Source organism: Podarcis pityusensis, assembly GCF_964106645.2.
Source record: "Podarcis pityusensis genome assembly, chromosome: 2".
Taxonomy (NCBI): Eukaryota; Metazoa; Chordata; class Lepidosauria; order Squamata; family Lacertidae; genus Podarcis; species Podarcis pityusensis.
The window spans coordinates 12,973,210-12,993,579 of record NC_138029.1 but is presented as its reverse complement, the minus strand read 5'-3'; the positions used below and the strand labels follow the sequence as shown (position 1 = coordinate 12,993,579).

At 45.3% G+C, this 20,370-nt stretch overlaps 2 protein-coding genes across 2 annotated transcripts in view; both read right to left on the bottom strand.

Moving 5' to 3' along the window:
* Nucleotides 1-20,370, bottom strand: part of LOC308471085 (uncharacterized protein) — a 51,271-nt gene that overhangs the window by 20,211 nt on the left and 10,690 nt on the right. The gene's annotated exons all lie outside the window — the stretch shown is intronic.
* The window catches only part of PFKM (phosphofructokinase, muscle), a 51,354-nt gene continuing 33,684 nt past the window's right edge, over nt 2,701-20,370 (bottom strand). The window contains exons 10-22 of the mRNA XM_080994505.1: nt 19,548-19,673; nt 18,742-18,806; nt 18,419-18,482; nt 17,048-17,194; nt 16,856-16,926; nt 13,900-13,987; nt 13,005-13,157; nt 11,774-11,938; nt 10,535-10,596; nt 9,009-9,120; nt 7,353-7,452; nt 3,980-4,085; nt 2,701-3,421 (exon numbers count right to left, since the gene is read on the bottom strand). Of these exons, the coding sequence (XP_080850631.1) occupies nt 3,274-3,421; nt 3,980-4,085; nt 7,353-7,452; nt 9,009-9,120; nt 10,535-10,596; nt 11,774-11,938; nt 13,005-13,157; nt 13,900-13,987; nt 16,856-16,926; nt 17,048-17,194; nt 18,419-18,482; nt 18,742-18,806; nt 19,548-19,673 (1,407 nt within the window). The 3' untranslated portion in view covers nt 2,701-3,273. The remainder of the gene's footprint in view (nt 3,422-3,979; nt 4,086-7,352; nt 7,453-9,008; nt 9,121-10,534; nt 10,597-11,773; nt 11,939-13,004; nt 13,158-13,899; nt 13,988-16,855; nt 16,927-17,047; nt 17,195-18,418; nt 18,483-18,741; nt 18,807-19,547; nt 19,674-20,370) is intronic.

Sequence of the window (20,370 nt, the reverse complement as noted above, 5' to 3'; positions counted from 1 at the left end):
GAGTGTCATGCTGCTGGTCTCCTGCTATTTCCTCTTGCCATCTCTCCAGCAGATAGCTGTCAGATTGCCGCACCACTACGAACCCAGAAGTCTTTCTGGTGAGCACAGTATGGCATAATACAGCAACTAACCTGAATTCTATTTAATGTGGAGTGGGTTTTGCCAAAGGAAGAGGATGACAACATCAAGCACTTCCCTTTTCAGTAAGGATAAGTAGCTGGGAAGAAATGTATACAAACAGTTCCTGCCTCTATCATGTTTTGGAGTGATTTTTTTTTTTTTAACTTTGCATCTAACACCACTGCCAGTGAAACATTTCCCTGAGTTTTATTGTCAGTTTTGTAAGTTTATTAAAGGTAAAGGTACCCCTGACCGTTAGGACCAGCTGCGGACGACTCTGGGGTTGCGGTGCTCATCTCGCTTTATTGGCCGAGGGAGCCGGCGTACAGCTTCCGGGTCATGTGGCCAGCATGACTAAGCTGGAGGCTAGCTTGGCATTTTCAAAGTAATTTGCTGTTTTTCAGGTGACTGTTTTTACATTTTTTTACTAGGGAAGAGAATATATACAGACAGCACTGTCCAATGTGGATGACAAAACTCCCTCATGTACAGGCACATATTTCTGAGTGCACATGCAAAAAAGGGGGCCATGATTAGAAAAGAGAGGAAACACTCATTCAACAACTGCCTGAGGTACTTAAGACATAGTTACTAAAATTTACTTACTTCAGTCCTCCCACCAGATGAATTGCAAGAAGGCCTTTTCAATTAAGGCACTGACTTGGAGGGCTGCCTGCTGCTGTTGCCTCTACTTTTTGGAACTTGGTAGGAGACACTGCCTGGTGGAAACCTTTTTGTAATTATTTCCCACCATTGCCATTTTATAGGGTCACTGTTACTTTATTATGTGTGCATTTTATTTCCCTCTGTGTGTGTGCCAAAGTGCAGGAAGCCTGGAGGGAGGAGATAACCAGAATGGGTTTTCATGTGTAGGAACTGCAAGTTCCGTTCAGCTGTGCCACTGAATTCCCTTGTGTGTTGGCTGTATTTTGCACCAGCTTTGGGGTAGTAGATTTTGGGACTGTAGTCAGGAACAAACTAGAATCTACAAGCCTGAAGTCTGCCTTCCTGTTGTACAGTTGCACTACTGTTTGTAGCTAGCTGGGCCATCAATTAGCAGGTTGGAGAATAAGCATATAGCACTACAGTGGTACCTCTGGTTGCGAACGGGATCCGTTCCAGAGGCCCATTTGCAACATGAAAAGAACGTCGCTTCTGCGCATGTGTGTGACGTTATTTTGCGCTTCGGCGCAAGCGGCAAAACCCAGAAATAACCCTTTCCGGTACTTCTGGGTCGCCACGGGACGCAACCTGAAAGAACATAACATGAAGCGGACGTAACATGAGGTATGACTGTACAAACCCCAGTGTCTGCATGTAGCTTTGTTCCATGTGTCTAAGGGCTGCTGTTGCACTTTTACATACAGTGGTACCTCGGGTTAAGTACTTAATTCGTTCCGGAGGTCCGTTCTTAACCTGAAACTGTACTTAACCTGAAGCACCACTTTAGCTAATGGGGCTTCCTGCTGCTGCTGCGCCGCCGGAGCACGATTTCTGTTCTCATCCTGAAGCAAAGTTCTTAACCTGAAGCACTATTTCTGGGTTAGCGGAGTCTGTAACCTGAAGCGTATGTAACCCGAGGTACCACTGTATATTTATGCACCTAATAAGGGTGGTTTCAAACCATGTTCACAGTGGCTGTTTTAAATCCACGGAGGTGGAGATTGCCCCAGATAAGAAGAGAGGTGTGTGTATTTTGGCAAATGGAAGTTTACATGCAGTCTAGTTTAGTACAGGTGCCAGCAGTGTTAGAAACTCAGATATATAAGCTAGACCCCAATGGCTCATTTTAAACCTGGGTTACAGTCTCCAAAGTTGCCATTTTGGGGCCAGACGGCTCAAAAACTATTTTTCAAGATGACTTTTTAGTTCCTGCAATTCATTCTGATTGTGCAGATAAAATATAACTGGTAGAATTCTACGTGATGTGATGCTAGTGTGTGAAAACAGTCAAGGATTCCTAGGCATGCACCTCCAGATGGTGGGAGACTTCAGGCGCCATCCTAGCACCTAGTTGCAAGTGGCTGAAATGTAAAGGTAAGGTAAAGGTAAAGGGTCCCCTGACCATTAGGTCCAGTCGTGCCCGACTCTGAAGTTGCGGTGCTCATCACGCTTTATTGGCCGAGGGAGCCGGCGTTTGTCTGCAGACAGCTTCTGGGTCATATGGCCAGCATGACTAAGCCGCTTCTGGCAAACCAGAGCAGTGCACGGAAACGCCGTTTACCTTCCTGCCAGAGTGATACCTATTTATCTACTTGCACTTTGATGTGTTTTCGAACTGCTAGGTTGGCAGGAGCAGGGACCGAGCAACGGGAGCTCACCCGTCGCAGGGATTCGAACCGCCGACCTTCTGATCGGCAAGTCCTAGGCTCTGTGGTTTAACCCACAGTGCCACCCGCGTCCCTGCCAGGTGATAGCCAGGTGCAAAATGTGCCTGGCAAATTTTGAATGCTGGGTGCCAGTTGGCTGCTTGGTTTTTTTAAAAATCTCCCATACCTGCAGTCCAGCTCCCCCTGCATTGTGCATGTTACTGAAGAAGGAAAAAAGATGGTGTTGAAATGGCAGATCCAAACAGCAACCTCTAGTGAAACAGTTCCCATTTTATTTTCAGCATTTGGAAGAGCTTGAATCACAAAGCTATAATTTACCCCAAGTGTGGGTTCTGGGGTAGCTGCCACTGTTCAAAGGAGAGGGCCTGATAGCAAAATAATATATTCAGTCCAGTCCAGATTTCAACATGATGAACTTAAGCTGAAATGACCATTCCTGTTTGAAATCCCCACTCCACCCTCAGACAGAGGGCCACCTAACCTTATAAGCACCAGTAAAGCAGAAGAAAAAGTAGACCTGGTGCCTGAATAGAAGACCATCAGGAGCCCCATGTCAGCTGTCTTAAGCTTTCTAAAAGGAAGAGTAGAATATAATAACATACATTTCCCATTAACTCATTCATTCACATACTGCAGATATGGCACTAGATGACATTTGGCGTTGCCTCCTCCATTCGTGGCAGGCATGCAGTCCCAGTCATTACACAAAACACTAGATGAGACAGCTGCATGCTAAACTGGGGAAGGGGACTGGAAAAAAATAAATACTTTGCTTTAGAGGTCTCCTTAAGTGTCATAACTAAAAGGGAGAGCTGCTAGCTGTTCACAGAGCGCCTTCTCCGGATACTCTCTTGCGAGTGATATGTTCTATTTGAGCTGTCTCGGAGGTATCCAACTCAATCTTGTACTTGGCAAGAATCTTCAAGATGGGACGAAGCTTCAGCCACCACTGTGTTCTGGGGATGCGGTGCCTGTTGGAAGAGAGAGATGAGCGTTTCAGGACACACCTAAGAATATCAGAAGAGCCTTGTTGGAGCAGTTCAAAGGCCCAGCATCGGAAGCCTATGGAAAGCCCTGGAGCACAATTGATTCCATGGCACAATCACTCACTTTGCAAAAAGGCTCAGCCTTGGGGAGTCTTTAGCAACCACTTCTGCATAATTATTTTTAGTGAGGTTCTTGGACTTCTAACAGATACCGTATTTTTTTGCTCTATAAGACTCACTTTTTCCCTCCTAAAAAGTAAGGGGAAATGTGCGTGCGTCTTACGGAGCAAATGCAGGCTGCGCAGCTATCCCAGAAGCCAGAACAGCAAGAGGGATTGCTGCTTTCACTGCTCAGCGATCCCTCTTGCTGCTCTGGCTTCTGAGATTCAGAATATTTTTTTTCTTGTTTTCCTCCTCCAAAAACTAGGTGCGTCTTGTGGTCTGGTGCGTCTTATAGAGCGAAAAATACGGTATATTGTGGACTGCAGATTACCCTGACTGCAGAAGCCTCACTTGAGTTTACAAGACAGAGGAGACACTTACTCAAAATCAGTCTGCTCTTTGAGTTCGGAGAGGGGCTGGAATACAAGGGCCCGTCTGCGCATGCCCAGGAGGCAAGCTGAATCAGAGCTGTTGGCAAAGATACGACCTGAAAAAAGAAATCGTGGGAAATGCTCATCAAATTCATTATCTGGAAAATATTAAGCATTTTTATTGCTTAATATTCTTAGATACCCTGGAAAGATTTTATTCTGAAATGCAGACTAAACATGAATAAATAGTTCAGCAAAGCAGTAATAATACTCTCAAGGAAATCTTCTGGAATTTAATATCTGAGTGCATTTATGCCTGTTCATGTGAAAGAGATTGGTGGAGAAAAGTCCACAACAAGTTATATAGTAAGTTACAAGTTAAAGTCAACCATTTGTCTACAGTTAAAATGCAGAACCTTCTGTTAATCATAATAATCCTTGACTACTCTTGAACGTAATTTCTTAGGGTGGTGAGCAATTGACAATAAAATTAAAATGGTGGCACAATCTGTACAGTACTGGTTTTATATGGGGGGGGGGCCCCCCACACCCCTCCCCCACAATTTGCTTTTAATGTATTATGTAGCCCTGGGAAAAGTTCAGAGTGAATTTGCCAGATTTCCCCAAGTATTAGGATGCATGTAGGATTGCTACTATTTGGGAATGGTTCAACTGTGTGAGATGAGAAGATTAAGAAGAAATGTGAATTCATCAAATTTTAAAGAACATAATAGAGTATCATGTCAGGAGAGATCTTAACATATTATGCCAAAATCCATGTTTGTGAGCAGATATGCAGTATAGCAAGAGTGTAGGGCAAAACACCAGAGTGTTCAGGGTGATGTATTAGTTATCACTGCTGAATTTATTGTGTTTAAGTTTTTTTAAAAATACTGATGATTGTTTACTGTTTTATTTTGTTTGTATTTTTATCAATGCCACAATGGGTGATAGCTAGCTGAAACCATGCTCAGAATAGATCAACTGAACTCAATAGGCCTAAGTTATTTAAGTTCATTCATTGCAGTAGGTCTTCTCTGAGTATGATGAACGTTGGCTATCACCCACTTACTGCGCTTTAAATAGTATTCATAAACCACCCTGAGAACCTCTGTTGTTGAAGGGAATCTAAAGGGATAATAAAGAAAATAATGAACTCGGCCCATATACATTCTGAATATATATCCAATGAATATTATATACAATGCTATATACTCCATATACAATGAATACTAGGTAATAAATTATTACAGTCCTAGAAGGCACCATTTCCCCCCCAGTTGCTCTTATTTTAATATTAATTAGAAAATATGAATTAATTGGTTAATTATCAGGAAGGACTTTTGTGTATGTGAAGAAAGCGTTAACTGGTAAAATCTATACACACAGGTCCTGATGGGTGACCACAGCTCCCTCTCCCTTGCTGCCCATTCTGTAACTGATATCACCATCCATTAAAATACAGTTTAGCCAATGGGCCTTCAAGATTGGCTTACAAAATCAACCAAACAAACAAAAAACCCGCCAATAATGAAACACAATACAGTGCATTAGGTGAACATTAAAAATGTAACTCATCATCATCATCATCATCAAACCTTTTGTTGGCATCACATACAAACATCAAAAACAAATCAATACAGAATTACCACTTCCCCAGTGGCACAAAACTAAAAATGTAACCGAGGCCAGAATTGGCAATTCCCCAAAACAGGCAGCGCCAAAGGTGTGGAAATGCTGCATCCAAAATACTATGCAGAGGGTTAATGCTGTAGCATAGAATCTTGTGATGTCATAAATATATATACTGAGGCAGTTTCCCCCCAGTTTGTTCAGTTATCACTGTATGCGGAGCTTTAGCTGTGAGAGCAGCAAGTGTGTTGTGTTATGGTGCTGTCTGCCTCAGAGCCAGTCTGTAAATATCAGTCAGTCTCGGATATGAATTCATGTACAGTGGTGCCCCGCAAGACTAATGCCTCGCAAGACGGAAAACCCGCTAGACGAAAGGGTGTTCCGCTTTGGAGGTGCTTCGCAAAACGAATTTCCTATGGGCTTGCTTCGCAAGACGAAAATGTCTTGCGAGTTCCTGCGGGGTTTTTTTCCTTCCCCCCCCTTTTCCCCAAGCCGCTAAGCCGCTTATCAGCTGATCCGCTAAGCCGCTAAGCCGCTTAACAGCTGATCGCTAAGCCGCTTATCAGCTGATCCGTTAAGCCACTAAGCCGCTTATCAGCTGATCCGCTAAGCCGCTTAACAGCTGATCCGTTAAGCCACTAAGCCGCTTATCAGCTGGCCCGCTAAGCCGCTAATAGCGCTAATCCGCTAAACTGCTAATGGGCTTGCTTCGCAAGACGAAAAAACCGCAAGACGAAGAGACTCACGGAACGGATTCTTTTCGTCTTGCGAGGCACCACTGTACCATATTTTTCGCTCTATAACACGCACCCGACCATAACACGCACGTCGTTTTTAGAGGAGGAAAATCCGTAGGCATGCCACCCTCCATAATGCCATCCGTAGGCATTCCCTTCATAACACGCACAGACATTTCCGCTTACTTTTTAGGAGGAAAAAAGTGAGTGTTATGGTGCAAAAAATACAGTAAATCTGTTTCAGTAACGTAAGTATCAACTACCTCTCTGGTACATACAATCCGACAAGAGTAAGTACAGCAAGTCAAAGCCATGTTATTTTTAAACTTTAAAAGCAAGTGTTGCGTGGTTTTTCTAAGGGGGAAAAAAGAGAGCTATTAAAAGGGCCAAACAGCCCGGGGCAACTTCTACACAACTCTATAAAGTACAGTGGTACCTCAGGTTACAGACGCTTCAGGTAACAGACTCCGCTAACCCAGAAATGTTAAGAACTTTGCTTCAGGATGAGAATCTGCACAGCGGGGCAGCGGGAGGCCCCATTAGCTAAAGTGGTGCTTCAGGTTAAGATTAGTTTCAGGTTAAGGACGGACCTCCAGAACGAATTAAGTTCTTAACCCGAGGTACCACTGTATAGTTACAAAGGCTCCCTCATAGTCACCTGAAAACAGGAGCAAGGGAGTTGTAAGCAGGGCTGTAGATCAGTGGTTGTGCACCTGCTTCACATGAAAAATATCCCAGATTTAATCTCTGGTTGATCCCCGTTGGAAAGATCCATCTAAAACCCTAGAGAGCACAACCTATCAGTGACCCGTGGACAATGCTGAGCTGGTTTTGATAGCACAAGTAGGCTATGCAGTTTTAGAGGGCGATGCCTCTTTCCAAATTCATTAATGGCATGATGCAGCAGGCAGAAACATCTGGATTCTGTTCTCTCTCTTTCCTATCCCTCATTCTCCAGCAGCCATAGCTAACCCCCTGGTGTAACAGGCTACCCAGTCAAAAGCATCCACATACCATGCCTGGAACACTCTTTAATCTTGCCGGACATCCATGCCACCGCTTTAGCACCCATTTTCGTTCCAAAGTTTCTGTCAAACGGAGTTGGTGAGCCACCCTGTGATGGGTAAAGGGAAAGTCAGCTTGATTGTCATTGAGAATCATAGTTGCAGGAACTGCTGTAAAGGTAAAGGGACCCCTGACCATTAGGTCCAGTCGTGGCCGACTCTGGGGTTGCGGCGCTCATCTCGCTTTATTGGCCGAGGGAGCCGGCGTACAGCTTCCGGGTCATGTGGCCAGCATGACTAAGCCGCTTCTGGCGAACCAAAACAGCACACGGAAACGCCGTTTACCTTCCCGCTGGAGCGGTACCTATTTATCTACTTGCACTTTTTAAAAATAATAACTTTTTTATTCAAAATTAAAACAAAACATATCCAGAAACATATCATCCTTATTTCCCCCCCCCATTTTTCCTCCCTCCCCCCACAGAAGCCATCCACCCCCACCCCCGACTTCCCTCAGTTCTAGTCTTTGATTTCTCTAAAAATGCTGTTTTCTGCATGTTACACAGTTGTATAGATCCTCAAACTATTTAGCTGATTATTATCAATAAAAATTTTGTGAATGTTTATTCAAAGCCAGCCAAGGAGTCCAGTTCATTTTGTTGTGTCTTCAAATACTTTGTAAAGGATTCCCATTCATCTTTAAAGTCACAGTTATCCTTGTCCCGTAGCTTGTAGGTCAGTTTTGCCAGTTCTGCATAGTCCATCAATTTTTCTTGCCATGATTCTTTAGTTGGGGTTTCTTCAGTCTTCCATCCTTGTGCTATTAAAACTCGCGGCCGTTGTCGCATACATGAAGATGTTTTTCAGCTTTTTTGGCAGATCATTCCCTATCTACTTGCACTTTGATGTGCTTTCAAACTGCTAGGTTGGCAGGAGCAGGGACCGAGCAACGGGAGCTCACCCCGTCGCGGGGATTCAAACTGCCAACCTTCTGATCAGCAAGTTCTAGGCTCTGTGGCTTAAAAGCCTCCAAATGGAAGATCGATTGCAGCGGGAGTGGCTATGGCCTTGTATAGCCTGGCAGAGCAAGTGGCCCACCAACCGCTCCAGGTTTATCTTCCAATCTCAGCAGCCTGGTGCTCAGCACTTGAAAGCTGCTGGTAAAATTTCTGTCCATACTGTGATCAGGACATAAATCCCTCTGTCTGCTCTTCACAGGTAAAGGGTAAGAGACAGCATTTCCCACTGCCCCAGTGCTGGAGAGACGTCCTGGAAACTCCCCCTTTTATTATAGAATCATAGAATTGGGAGGGACCCAAGGGTCATCTAGTCCAACCCCCTGCAATGCAGCTAAAGCATCCATGACAGATGGCCATCTTTCTATGAAGAGTAAAAAAAGTAGCATTTCTCCACCTCTGATGCTGGTAGGGAGGCCTTGTAAGAGCGCTTGAGAGACAGAATTCTGTGTGTGTGTGTTGTGTCTGTGTGTTTTCCCTTTGGAACAAAACATTACATAGTGTGGGTCAACTGGAGGCCTCTAGATGGAACCAGTCCTTTGGGTCTATTTCTGTCTTCAGCCGGAGTTCAACTTCTCTGCATTCGTGGAACTAAAAGCAGTATTATTTGCTTGAGCAGCTGTAGCAGTATAGCCAGGCTCCAGACATACCTGCTGCATGTGTCCCAAGACGTTCTTCCTGGTGTCAAAGACGCCTTTCCCTTCCTCAGAATACAAGTTGTATATGAACTCGGTGTTATAGTGCTCATTGCACTTTTCATTCCTAGAAAGAGAGAACATACCCAGCATGGATGAGGCAGGAAGACAGGTCTACACTGATTAAGAACTAGCTTTAAAAGAAAAGAGATGAAATGTTAGAACACTGTGCTAAGAGAGGGGGGGGAAGCCTCAGGTGAGTTGAGCTCTCCTCAACTACTTTTGCCTGGTTGACTGGGTGGAGGGACGCTGTGTGTGTGTGTGTGTGTGTGTGTAGATTTTTTCTGTATTTTGTATGAATGTAGACCCAGGATTCACATCCATTTGTCTGACTGGCTAGTGGGCCCTACAGCTTAACTAAATATTTCCCTTGTTCTGCAACCTGTTTATACTGGAAATGCATTATTGCTCCATAATAAACTGCCTCTGCCCACCATAATTTTATTCTGACCATAGCCTGCTTTCTCTTCTAGTGTAAGCGAAGGTCAGTGTGGTCCTGGCAGTGGTGGGAGACCCAGGTGCAAATTCCTCTACTTTGCCATGAAGTTCCACACCACTCTTGGGCAAATTTCTCTCAGCATCACGTACTTCAAAGGTTAAGTTGTGAGGATAAAACAAAATGAGCCCTATTTACTCCACCACAGACAGCATAGATGATGGGTGGGGTACAGGTATATTATATATATATACACCGGTATGTATATATGTGTGTTTGTGTGTGTGTGTATACCGTATTTTTTGCCTTATAGGACGCACTGTCCCATAAGGCGCACCTAGTTGTTTGGGGGGGAAATAAAGGGGGGGAATTATTCCCCCCCCAGGCACGGGGCTGGGACGGGGGAAGCCCGAGCTTCCCCCAGCCCCCAGAACAGGCAAGTCTCCGCAAGCCGTGGGAGCCCAGCGCAGGGCTCCCGCGCCTTGCGGAGAGCTGCGCGAAGTCTGGAGAGCGAGAGGGGTCGGTGTGCACCAACCCCTCTCGCTCTCCAGGCTTCAGCGAAAGCCTGCATTCGCCCCATAGGACGCACACACATTTCCCCTTCATTTTTGGAGGGGAAAAAGTGTGTCCTATGGGGCAAAAAATACGGTATATATGGGATTAAACCACATATTGGCACATTCAGATTGTGCACTTAAAGCTGGCTTGGAGCAACAAATGCATTTCCTCCCCCAAATCAGTCTTCTTCTTTTTTGCAATGAGTGCCTGGAAAACATACTGGAAACTCTGGAAAAACAATTGTTTCCTTATCTAAATGTTCCCCTTTCAAAATGCACCATGCTGAAAAGCTGCAGAACCAATGATGTTTTAGAACCCAGCTCAGAATAGAAAGTTATAAGCATACATGGTTAAAGCTTAAAAGAAGAAGAAAACTGCTTCCACCACTCCCACAATGGTATTGCCCATCTTCACTCTTTTTAGCTAATGGAAACCACTTCTGAGCATCCACTCCCCAGCTTTTTGATGGCTAAGCCTAGTCAGATACCTCAATATGAGACCTCTCTTCACTGTGGTCTTCATTTTCTCAGTCAGATGCTCCACATTCATCTGTATACCAAAGAGAGAATCATGGTTTCACTTTCCGTCTCTGAAACTACATGTGAGCACATCTCCCAGCTATCATAGCTTTTGCTGCCAAGTCCCCATCATCATACAGTCAAGACTTATTTTCTATAATGGAGTATTCCTGGAAAGCCTTTCCTGTGTGAAGATAGGATATGCAAACTTTGCACTAAAGCCTGTGACATCATGTTTTGGATTGTGAATATGAAAGGAGTAAGATTAACCCACTTAATAAAGTCAAACTGCAGGCCCAAAACTATTCACATTAGTGACTTCACATGGTTGTCATCTGCAGATACAGTTGCAAAGTGTTACACTGTGAGATGCCTGAGGCTCACTTTCCTCCTGAACGAGAACTATAGGTACCGTATTTTTCGCTCTATAAGACGCACCAGACCATAAGACGCACCTAGTTTTTGGAGGAGGAAAAAAGAAAAAAAAAATTCTGAATCTCAGAAGCCAGAACAGCAAGAGGGATCGCTGCACAGTGAAAGCAGCAATCCCTCTTGCTGTTCTGGCTTCTGGGATAGCTGCGCAGCCTGCATTCACTCCATAAGACGCACACACATTTCCCCTTACTTTTTAGGAGGGGAAAAGTGAGTCTTATAGAGCAAAAAATACGGTATGTATTTTCACTCTTGCCTCTGAAAACATTGGCTTTTAGAGTATGCAAGAGTAGGAACTGCCCATTCTTAAAGAAGATTAGCCGCTATGTTTATGCATGAGTCATTGCCTTCGGAGCAAGCCTAAAGAAGTGACTCATGCAGAGATACAACAGGCAGCCTTTTCTGTAGGCAGGCAATTCTGTTAATGAGTCTGAATTGGAAGCGATTGTAAGAGGCAATTCTGCTGTGCTCTTCTTCTTGGGAGCGATTCAACACCCCAGTCACATCCAAAGCAGAGACTAGACAGAATTACCTGCTTCCAGTGAAGGCAGGAATGCTCTTGCAGGAATGCTCCTCTAATTTATTTTCATGGCACACAAGCAGTCCTCTCACAGCATACTGGTGTTGCCCCAGCGCACAGTTTTGGAATGACTATTCAGGTATTTACAGCAGAGGCTGCTAAGAGTGGAGAGAGGAACTCAATCTAGACTATGCTGCTCTCCCAGGAGCTTTCAAAAAGGAAACAACCCCCTTTGGCCTCTGCAAACGGTTCTCACTTCCAAGTCATGGATGGTGAAAGGATCTTCATAAATATAGGCTGCATCTGCGCCAGCAGCCAGTCCCGCCATGGTAGCCAGGTAGCCGCAATATCCTCCCATGGTCTCAATGATGAACACCCGCCTCTTGGTGCCAGCTGCAGACTGTTTGATACGGTCACAAGTCTAGGGAATTAAACAAACAAATGGCATCCTGCTCAGAAAGACAGAATGGGGCAAGTTCTCTGTATAACTTTTTGGCAACTCTCATGTTTGCAAGTTAAAAGAAGGTAAAAGGTAAAGGGACCCCTGACCGTTAGGTCCAGAGGCAGATGACTCGGGGGTTGCGCTCCCTCGCTCTATAGGCCAAGGGAGCCAGCGTTTGTCCACAGACAGCTTCCGGGTCATGTGGCCAGCATGATTAAGCTGCTTCTGGCGAACCAGAGCAGCACACGAAAACACCGTTTACCTTCCCGCCGAAGCGGTACCTATTTATCTACTTGCACTTGGATGTGCTTTCAAACTGCTAGGTGGGCAGGAGCTGGGACCGAACAACGGGAGCTCACCCCGTCGCAGGGATTTGAACCGCCGACCTTCCGATCGGCAAGCCCTAGGCTCTGTGGTTTAGACCATAGCGCCACCCACATCCCTAAAAGAAGATATAAAAATGTACAACAACTGTCTCGGACTGAGTCAGACATACTGCCTTCTCTCGACTGATATCTGCCCTCCTAAGATTTTGTGGCAAAGAAGGGGTCTTCCCCATCGCCCAATATCCTCTGAGCTGAACGTGGCAGGGACCAACCTAGAATCTTTGGCAAGCCAAGCACACACACTGCCAATGAGCTACGGCTCCTCCCCATTGCTTCTGAAGACATAATACTGCCAAATACCAAATTTGACCATTGGACCGTCTATTGTGGCTGGCAGCACCTATCCAGGGTTTTATCAGGCGGGCATGTCTTTTAATCAGAGACGCCGAAGGAATAACAACCAAATTCTGCATCACGAAAAGCTGATCTCAGCAGACTATGAAAATCCTCCAAATTCGCACAGTGTATTTCTGCTCCTGGAGAGCCACTGCCAGCCAGTTTTGACAGTAGTAAACTAGATGGACCAATGATCTGACTCAGTTATAAGGCAGCTTCCTATGCTGTTGCACCACAAAACACTATGTTAGGCAGCTGCCACACCCCACCTGGCCCTGCATGTATTGAAATTAATTGAGCTTGGAAGCCAATGAATGCCTTACTGATGTGATGGTGTTGAGGGCTGTGTCTGCACCGATGCTGAAGTCAGAGCCAGGAACGTTGTTGGAGACGGTGGCAGGAATAACACAGAGTGGGATACAGAGCTCTTCGAACTTGGCTCGGCCTTCAATCAACTCCAGGCTGCCGGTGAAAGCCTACGTAAAGGGGGAAGAAGAAAGCCTCCATTATTAAGTTGAGGAAACTGTGGCCCTCCAGATGTTGTTGGACTCAGGGGTGTACGAACTGGGGGGTGGAGGGGGCGGGCTGTCCCGGGTTGCCACTCTGGGGGGGGGGTGACAAGATGGCCCCTGCCTACCCCTAGCTGTAGAGCGGCTGAGGGTACGCACAGTCAGTATGGGCACCCCTCTAGCACGGCGACCATACAGGCTGCTGCTCTCACACAGCGACCATATGGGCTGCCGCGCATGTGCAGTCTGTACGGGATGCTGCTAGCGCAGCAGCCCGTACGGACAGTGTGCACAGTCCGTATGGGATGCTGTGCATGTACAGTTCCGTACAGACGTCACATGTGCGCCACTGGGCGGTTCATCCCGCCCCGGGTGCCGGAGAGGGTTCCTCCGCCACTGGTTGGACTGTATCTCCCATCATCCCTGGCCAATGACCATGCTACCTGTGGCCAATGGGAGTTGGGAGTCCAGCAACATCTGGGCAGTTCTCCATCCCAGCCATAACCTGACTATCTTAGGATTTGGTTGTTGGACAGAGAGTGCCTCTTCCAGTCCACTGTCAATGACTGTTATATTGTGCCTGTAGGAATGTTCTGTGGAATGTGAAAACTGACATACTCATTCACCAGTCTGTTAATCCTTTCAACAGTGCTTCACTTCTGTTATAGATCTTGTGCTCTAAAGAGCCTAAGGCGTGCCAGAGACCTACCTCAAAGCCACCAATTATGATTAGCCCATGGATGTTAAAACTGGCGATGTTGTTGCTGATTTGCTCAAAGTACTTCTTAGGTAGAGTCCTGTCATTGAAGAAGAAGAATCAGCACTCTGTTTTTGTTTAATCTCTTATTCATTCAGATGGTTAACATCAAGCAAAAAATGCAGGTATTATAAAGCAGTAATTAACGAAATCAACGCCAACAACTAAAACATAATACAGCAGCTAATACAACTTTGACTAACGGGTCCCAATTCAGTTAAGATTCCAAATGCCTGGCTGAATAAATGCTTTTTTAAAAAAATTGTGCCTGAATGTTGATGATGTGATGGAAAAGCAAATGCAGGAAGTTCCACAGATGAGGGCTGCCACTGAGAAGGCCCTGCCTCTTGTCCCCACCATCACTACCATTGACAGGACTACCCCAGCCAATCTTTGTTTTTTTGTTTTTTTGTTTTTGTTTTTTTAAAATTTTAAATATTTTTATTAAGTACAAATTAGAAAACATACATATTCACAACAAAAGAAAATACAAAAGCAAAAGAAAATACATCTAACCAAGGAAAAAAATTAGAGAATATTTTGTCTCTTTTCATATTTACACTTATTTATACCTCTATAAAATGCTATTCACAATAAAGCAGTGAAATGAAAGATATCAGAAAAAAGAAAAAAAGAACAATGAAAAAAGAAAAAGTAAAAGAAAAAGATCATAGGTGAAAGTAGATAAGTACTCACAATACATAGCCATTTCCCATCTATATTTATATTCAATTGTATAATTTCATCTTGTCCTTATCTACCTTAAATAAAGTGTGTGTGTTTTTTTAAAAAAAGACTTCCACCGTTTACCTCACGCGTTTTTAATAATCCGTTCGTCAGAACCTCTGTTCTTCATATTTTCCCTTTGGATTTCCTTAGTGTCTCACTTTGTATTTTTTATATTATGCACAAGATTATTCTAAACACAACCCAGCCCATCTTAAAGCATAGGCCAGCAGGTACTGGCGAAGGCACACCTTACATTCCTTGGGCCCTAAGTTTTATATGGCTTTGGACAAAGGTGCCAACGCCTTTGGTTGGGCCCAGTGGCTAACAGGCAGTCAGAACAGAGTTTTAAGGATCAAAACGATATAATCTCATCTTGCTGCTTCACATTACAACCTGGCAAGTGGCATTCTGCCTCAACTGCAGCTTTCAGACTGGGTTAGATTTAGCCAGTCCACTCCCCACTTGGAAAATGCTTTGCTGAGTGGTTCGCTGAGGAAAGCAAATAAGCTTTCTTCACCACCATCGTCACTACCACATAGTAGACACGATGGCAAACTCTTGTTCTGTCATCTGTGCCACCTCTGCCCCAGCCATCATCTGCATTGCCAGGAGCCCCTCAAAGAATCAAGAAGCCTTTCAGACTCCCTACAGATGAAGAGGTCATGTAGGAGGGATCTTGTCAACAGCCAAACTTATCTCACCTTTCCATGGCAAGACAAGGGCTTTGGAAGGAGCACCGGCCATGCCAGCTAGAAAAACACCCCCGAGAATTCAGGAATCGCTCTGATTCAGTAAGTCTTGGGAGGCAGGCGATGGTACCTTTTGATTTCACTCATAGAAAGTTCCATTATCCCCAGTAACTCTCAGTTTTCAGACAGTTAGCCTCTGCAGGGGGACGGGCAATTCTGCTGTGCTTCAGCAAAGGATATGATATTGAGCTTTCAAATATTCCTGATGCAGTCACAGAAGAACTTCCCAGCTTCAGGGGAGGCTGCCTGATGCATCTCTGCATGAGTCACTGCTCTTCCCAATCAGCCTTTGCTGACTGAGGTAATTCTGTTTTGCCTCTGCATCCAGCATCATTGGAGCATCCAGTCACACTACCCATATACAAAGGCAGCAGCCTCAGAGGAGGCTGCTGGCCACATTCTTACACAAATCACTGCCTTGAGCTTGTCTTCTTCCAACCAGGAGTACAATGTCTCCTGTAGAAATATGGAGAATTGTCTCCAGTGTCTTTTCCACACTCTAAAAGTAAAAAAAATTAGGCAGGGGTGACTAACCTGTTGCCTTCCACGCTTGTTTTTGTTTTTTTGCTGAACTACAACTCCCATCATCCTTAACCAGTGACCATACTGATTGGGAGTTGGAATCCAGGAATATCACGAGGGCCACAAGTTAGCCACCTCTGCTTAAAGCTATAAAAGGGACATGTGTTTTTTTCAGTTTTATAACAGGAAAAAGTTTTCCTCAGCTATGTTTGCCAGATGTGTTTATTTTTTTATTATTTTTATCACTTCATTTTTTCTTAGCAGCTGTGTTTATTTTAAACACAGAGTACATCCGTCCATGGACACCTCTCCATAGCTGTCAACTTACAGATTTGAAAATAAGGGACCAGCAGCCTCGAAAATAAGGGATCAGCAGCCAAAATAAGGGATTTTAGTCAACCACCTGAAATATGAAGTTAAAGGGGACCAGATAATTTTGGAGAGCAGCGCCGGTTTTTAGCCCTTCGTTTCCAGAGGTTGCTGCTCAAGCTGATGAAACACTGCAATTAAATAACTACAAGCAGCAACCACTTTTTGCACAAAACGAAGTCCAAGCTACGAAGATGCTACCCCAGGCAGAGACGCTCAGTTCGGCAGCTGTGAGGAGGATGGCAGCAGAAGGGCCCGAGGCTCCCGCCAGTCCCGGTGTGGAGGGGCTCCCGGGGGCCAAGGCTGGTGAGAGGAGGCTGGAGGGGGGCGGGGCGGGCAGCCAAGCAATACAGTTGGAGCCTCCCACCTCCCTGGCCGGCAGGGAGGGAGGGAGGGAGAGGAGCTGCTTCCTTTGAAACCCGGGAAATTTAAGGGACATCGTCAATAAGGGACAGCAGCGGGACACGGCACTGGGATAAGGGAGTTTCCCGCCAAATAAGGGACGGTTGACAGCTATGCACCTCTCCCCATCATAATACCTTTTGGTTCCAAGACTCGATCCACCTCTCCCAGTCCAGCCGCCGACTCCTCCCCATCCAATTTCTTCAATCTGGAGAGGAAGGATGGACGAAAGGGTTTCTTTAGCTCAAAGCAGCTCTTTCCTGAGCCACTGGCAATTGTGGAACTCTCTTAGAAGAGAGTATTAATCCCTCAGTTAAACAAACAAATACCTTTCCTTCGGCTAGGCCTTCAAACCCGTCGTGCACAGCCAGCATCCTATGGCCGTGGATCAACCCAATTCTAACAGTAGACCTCACGGCTGCATTCATGCCAGCTGCTGGTGCACCTACGTTCATCACTGCCAGGTTGTAGCCACTCTGCGGAGAAAGAAAAGGATTGGGGATGAAGTCAGAAAGGGTTTTGGATGTACTTCAAAGCACACCCTGTTGGGGGATTCTGGGTTCCATGGAAGGAGCCGGTCACATGGACAGAAATTTCATAGAGCAGCTTTGCTCCCATTACAAGGATGGTTTATTTATTTATAAAAATTCTAATTACATTTGTGTGTGTGTGTGTGTGTGTGTGTGTGTACTCCAATATTAATAATAATATAGTAATTTATTATTTATACCCCGCCCATCTGGCTGGGTTTCCTCAGCCACTCTGGGTGGCTTCCAACAAAATATTAAAAATACAATAAAACATCAAATTAAAAACTTCCCTAAACAGAGCTGCCTTCAGATGTCTTCTAAAAGTCAGTTGTTTATTTTCTTGACATCTGATACGAGGGCGTTCCACAGGGCGGGTGCCACCACCGAGAAGGCCCTCTGCCTGGTTCCCTGTAACCTCACTTCTCGCAGGGAGGGAACCACCAGAAGGCCCTCGGAGCTGGACCTCAGTGTCCAGGCTGAATGATGGGGGTGGAGACGCTCCTTCAGGTATACTAGGCCAAGGCTGTTTAGGGCTTTAAAGGTCAGCACCTACACTTTGAATTGTGATCGGAAACGTACTGGGAGCCAGTGTAGGTCTTTCAGGCACATGAGAATAAAATCAGCAGAAAAACACCAATAAACAAATACAGACTGGTTAAAAAGAAAGATAGCTCATGTTACAACTGTTAAGTTGTGGGTGAACATATCAGACGACACAGTGATTCTTCAAACAGCTCTTGTTTATTCACAGGCCAGAACAGAACTAAACTGAAGGGTTCAGTCAGCCTGCTTATACAGGGCTCCAGTACAACGTAACTGTAACAATTTTCTAAAACTATCCAATCACTGAACGTCACTTTCGACCCCTTATTTGCATAACTATCTACAGTATCCCCCTGCTGGCCCAGGGTGAGAACTTCAGTACATAACAACGGCCTGTCTAAGCAGTTCTCAACAGGATATGCAGACCTGCCTATACCAAAACAAAGGAAGCTGCCTCGTAGAAGGTCAGGTCTTCGCGGTCTCAGACAGAGAAGGGTCTCTCCCATCGCCTGCTACATGAATCCTTTTATTTAGAGATGCCAGGGATCAAACATGGGACTTACACACACAAAGCATACCACTGAGCTATGCCTTCTCTCCCATTGTATGCCCCTTTCCCCCCCTTACCTTTGCAGAGGGTGGGCGAACATGGGCCAAAATCTTGTAAACATTCCAGTTGTTTTGGAAACTCCTGCAGGGTGAATCAAATTATTAGGAGCAAAGGAAGCAACCTTCCAACCTAGGCTAGTTCAAGACTGTCTACACTGACTGGGATTGGCAGGAAATCCTTCCCAGCCCTTCCTGGAGATTCGAAGGACTGAATCCAGGACCTACTGCATGCAAACTAGATGCTCTGTCACTGAGCTACGGCCACTTCCCCTTCCTAAGAATAAAAAATAAATTGCACAGAGGCCCCAGAAGGCCTTGTTCACATTGTAGCTCCAACTTACCTTCCTCTAAGTTTAAGAGCTTCGTCAAACCGTCCCTCATTCATCGCTGTTGTGACATCTTTAGTCTGTTGAAGGAAGACAATAGCGACAAATAGTATTTTTTATTTTTTATAATAATATTTATTAAATTTTCCATTTTAACAATCCAATTAAATCCACGTTGGGAATGCGGGTGGCGCTGTGGGTTAAACCACAGAGCCTAGGACTTGCCGATCCTTAGCAGGTTGGCGGTTCGAATCCCCGTGACGGGGTGAGCTCCTGTTGCTCGGCCCCTGCTCCTGCCAACCTAGCAGTTCAAAAGCACATCAAAGTGCAAGTAGATAAATAGGTACCGCTCCAGCGGGAAGGTAAACGGCGTTTCTGTGCGCTGCTCTGGTTCACCAGAAGCGGCTTAGTCATGCTGGCCACATGACCCGGAAGCTGTACGCTGGCTCCCTCGACCAATAAAGCGAGATGAGCGCCGCAACCCCAGAGTCAGTCACGACTGGACCTAATGGTCAGGGGTCCCTTTACCTTTATCTTTAAATCCACGTTAAATACATTCCAAATGATAATGCAACCAAACAGTCCAAATTTTATGCCAAATTATAAGTCTTTGATTTCTTACCTGCCCATAAGGTCCCAGGAGAGGTAACAACAATATAATATACTGTTATGAAAACAACTACTTCAAATGGAACAGAACAGTATACATTCAGCAAATGTGGTGGGGGCCCAGCAAAACAAAATACCTTAACGGCTAGGATAAAGAGGTGCATTTTCTTGTCCCACCCCCATAAACGCACATGCCAGCAAACAATACTTACTACTTGGACGCACTCCATGAGAGGAAGGCGGACAGCCTGGTTACCAGAGAGACTGACAACACATGCTGGAGTATCAGGAGTTCCCTCCAGTAGCGCCATGACAGCTTCCACTCCCATCCTGCTTCCCTGCAAGATGGAGAACAGAAAAATGATTTTTTTTAAGGGTTTGGGGTTTTTTGTATTTCTGCAAATACCTGAGCATGTCAGTACTTAGGGCCCTCGTACTTACGGGACTGCCTCTCCTGGTATGCCCCGCAGAGGACCTTAAGGTCCATGAATAATCATAGTTTAGAGGTCCCGGGCCCTAAGGAAGTTAGATTATCCTCCACTAGGGCCAGGGCCTTCTCAGTGATGGCTCTGACCTCGTGGAATGCTCTGTCCCATGAGACCAGGGCGCTGCAAGATTTAACTTCCTTCCGCAGGGCCTGTAAGACAGAACTATTCCGCCTGGCTTTCAATTTGAACCTGGCCTGATCTTTTGTTCCCCTTCCTTTCCTCCCCTTTTTATGAAGATTTCCCGCTCTGGGATCCCACAGCTGGTTCTCCCCTGGCCTCCTCGCTGGCCCAAGTGGGACTAATTTAGCTAGCTAGCCCTGGTGATCATCTAATGTTTATTGGATGGATTTTCCCCCTAAATTGATTTTTGATTTTATTGTTATTTACGCTTTATACCATATTTTATGCTGTTTTTTTGTAGCATCAATTGAGTGTTTTAAATTTGTTGTTAGCCGCCCTGAGCCCAGTTTCCTGAACCAGGAAGGGTGGGGTATAAATAAAAAATTATTATTATTTATTATAATACTTCTCTCTTGTTTCACAGCGG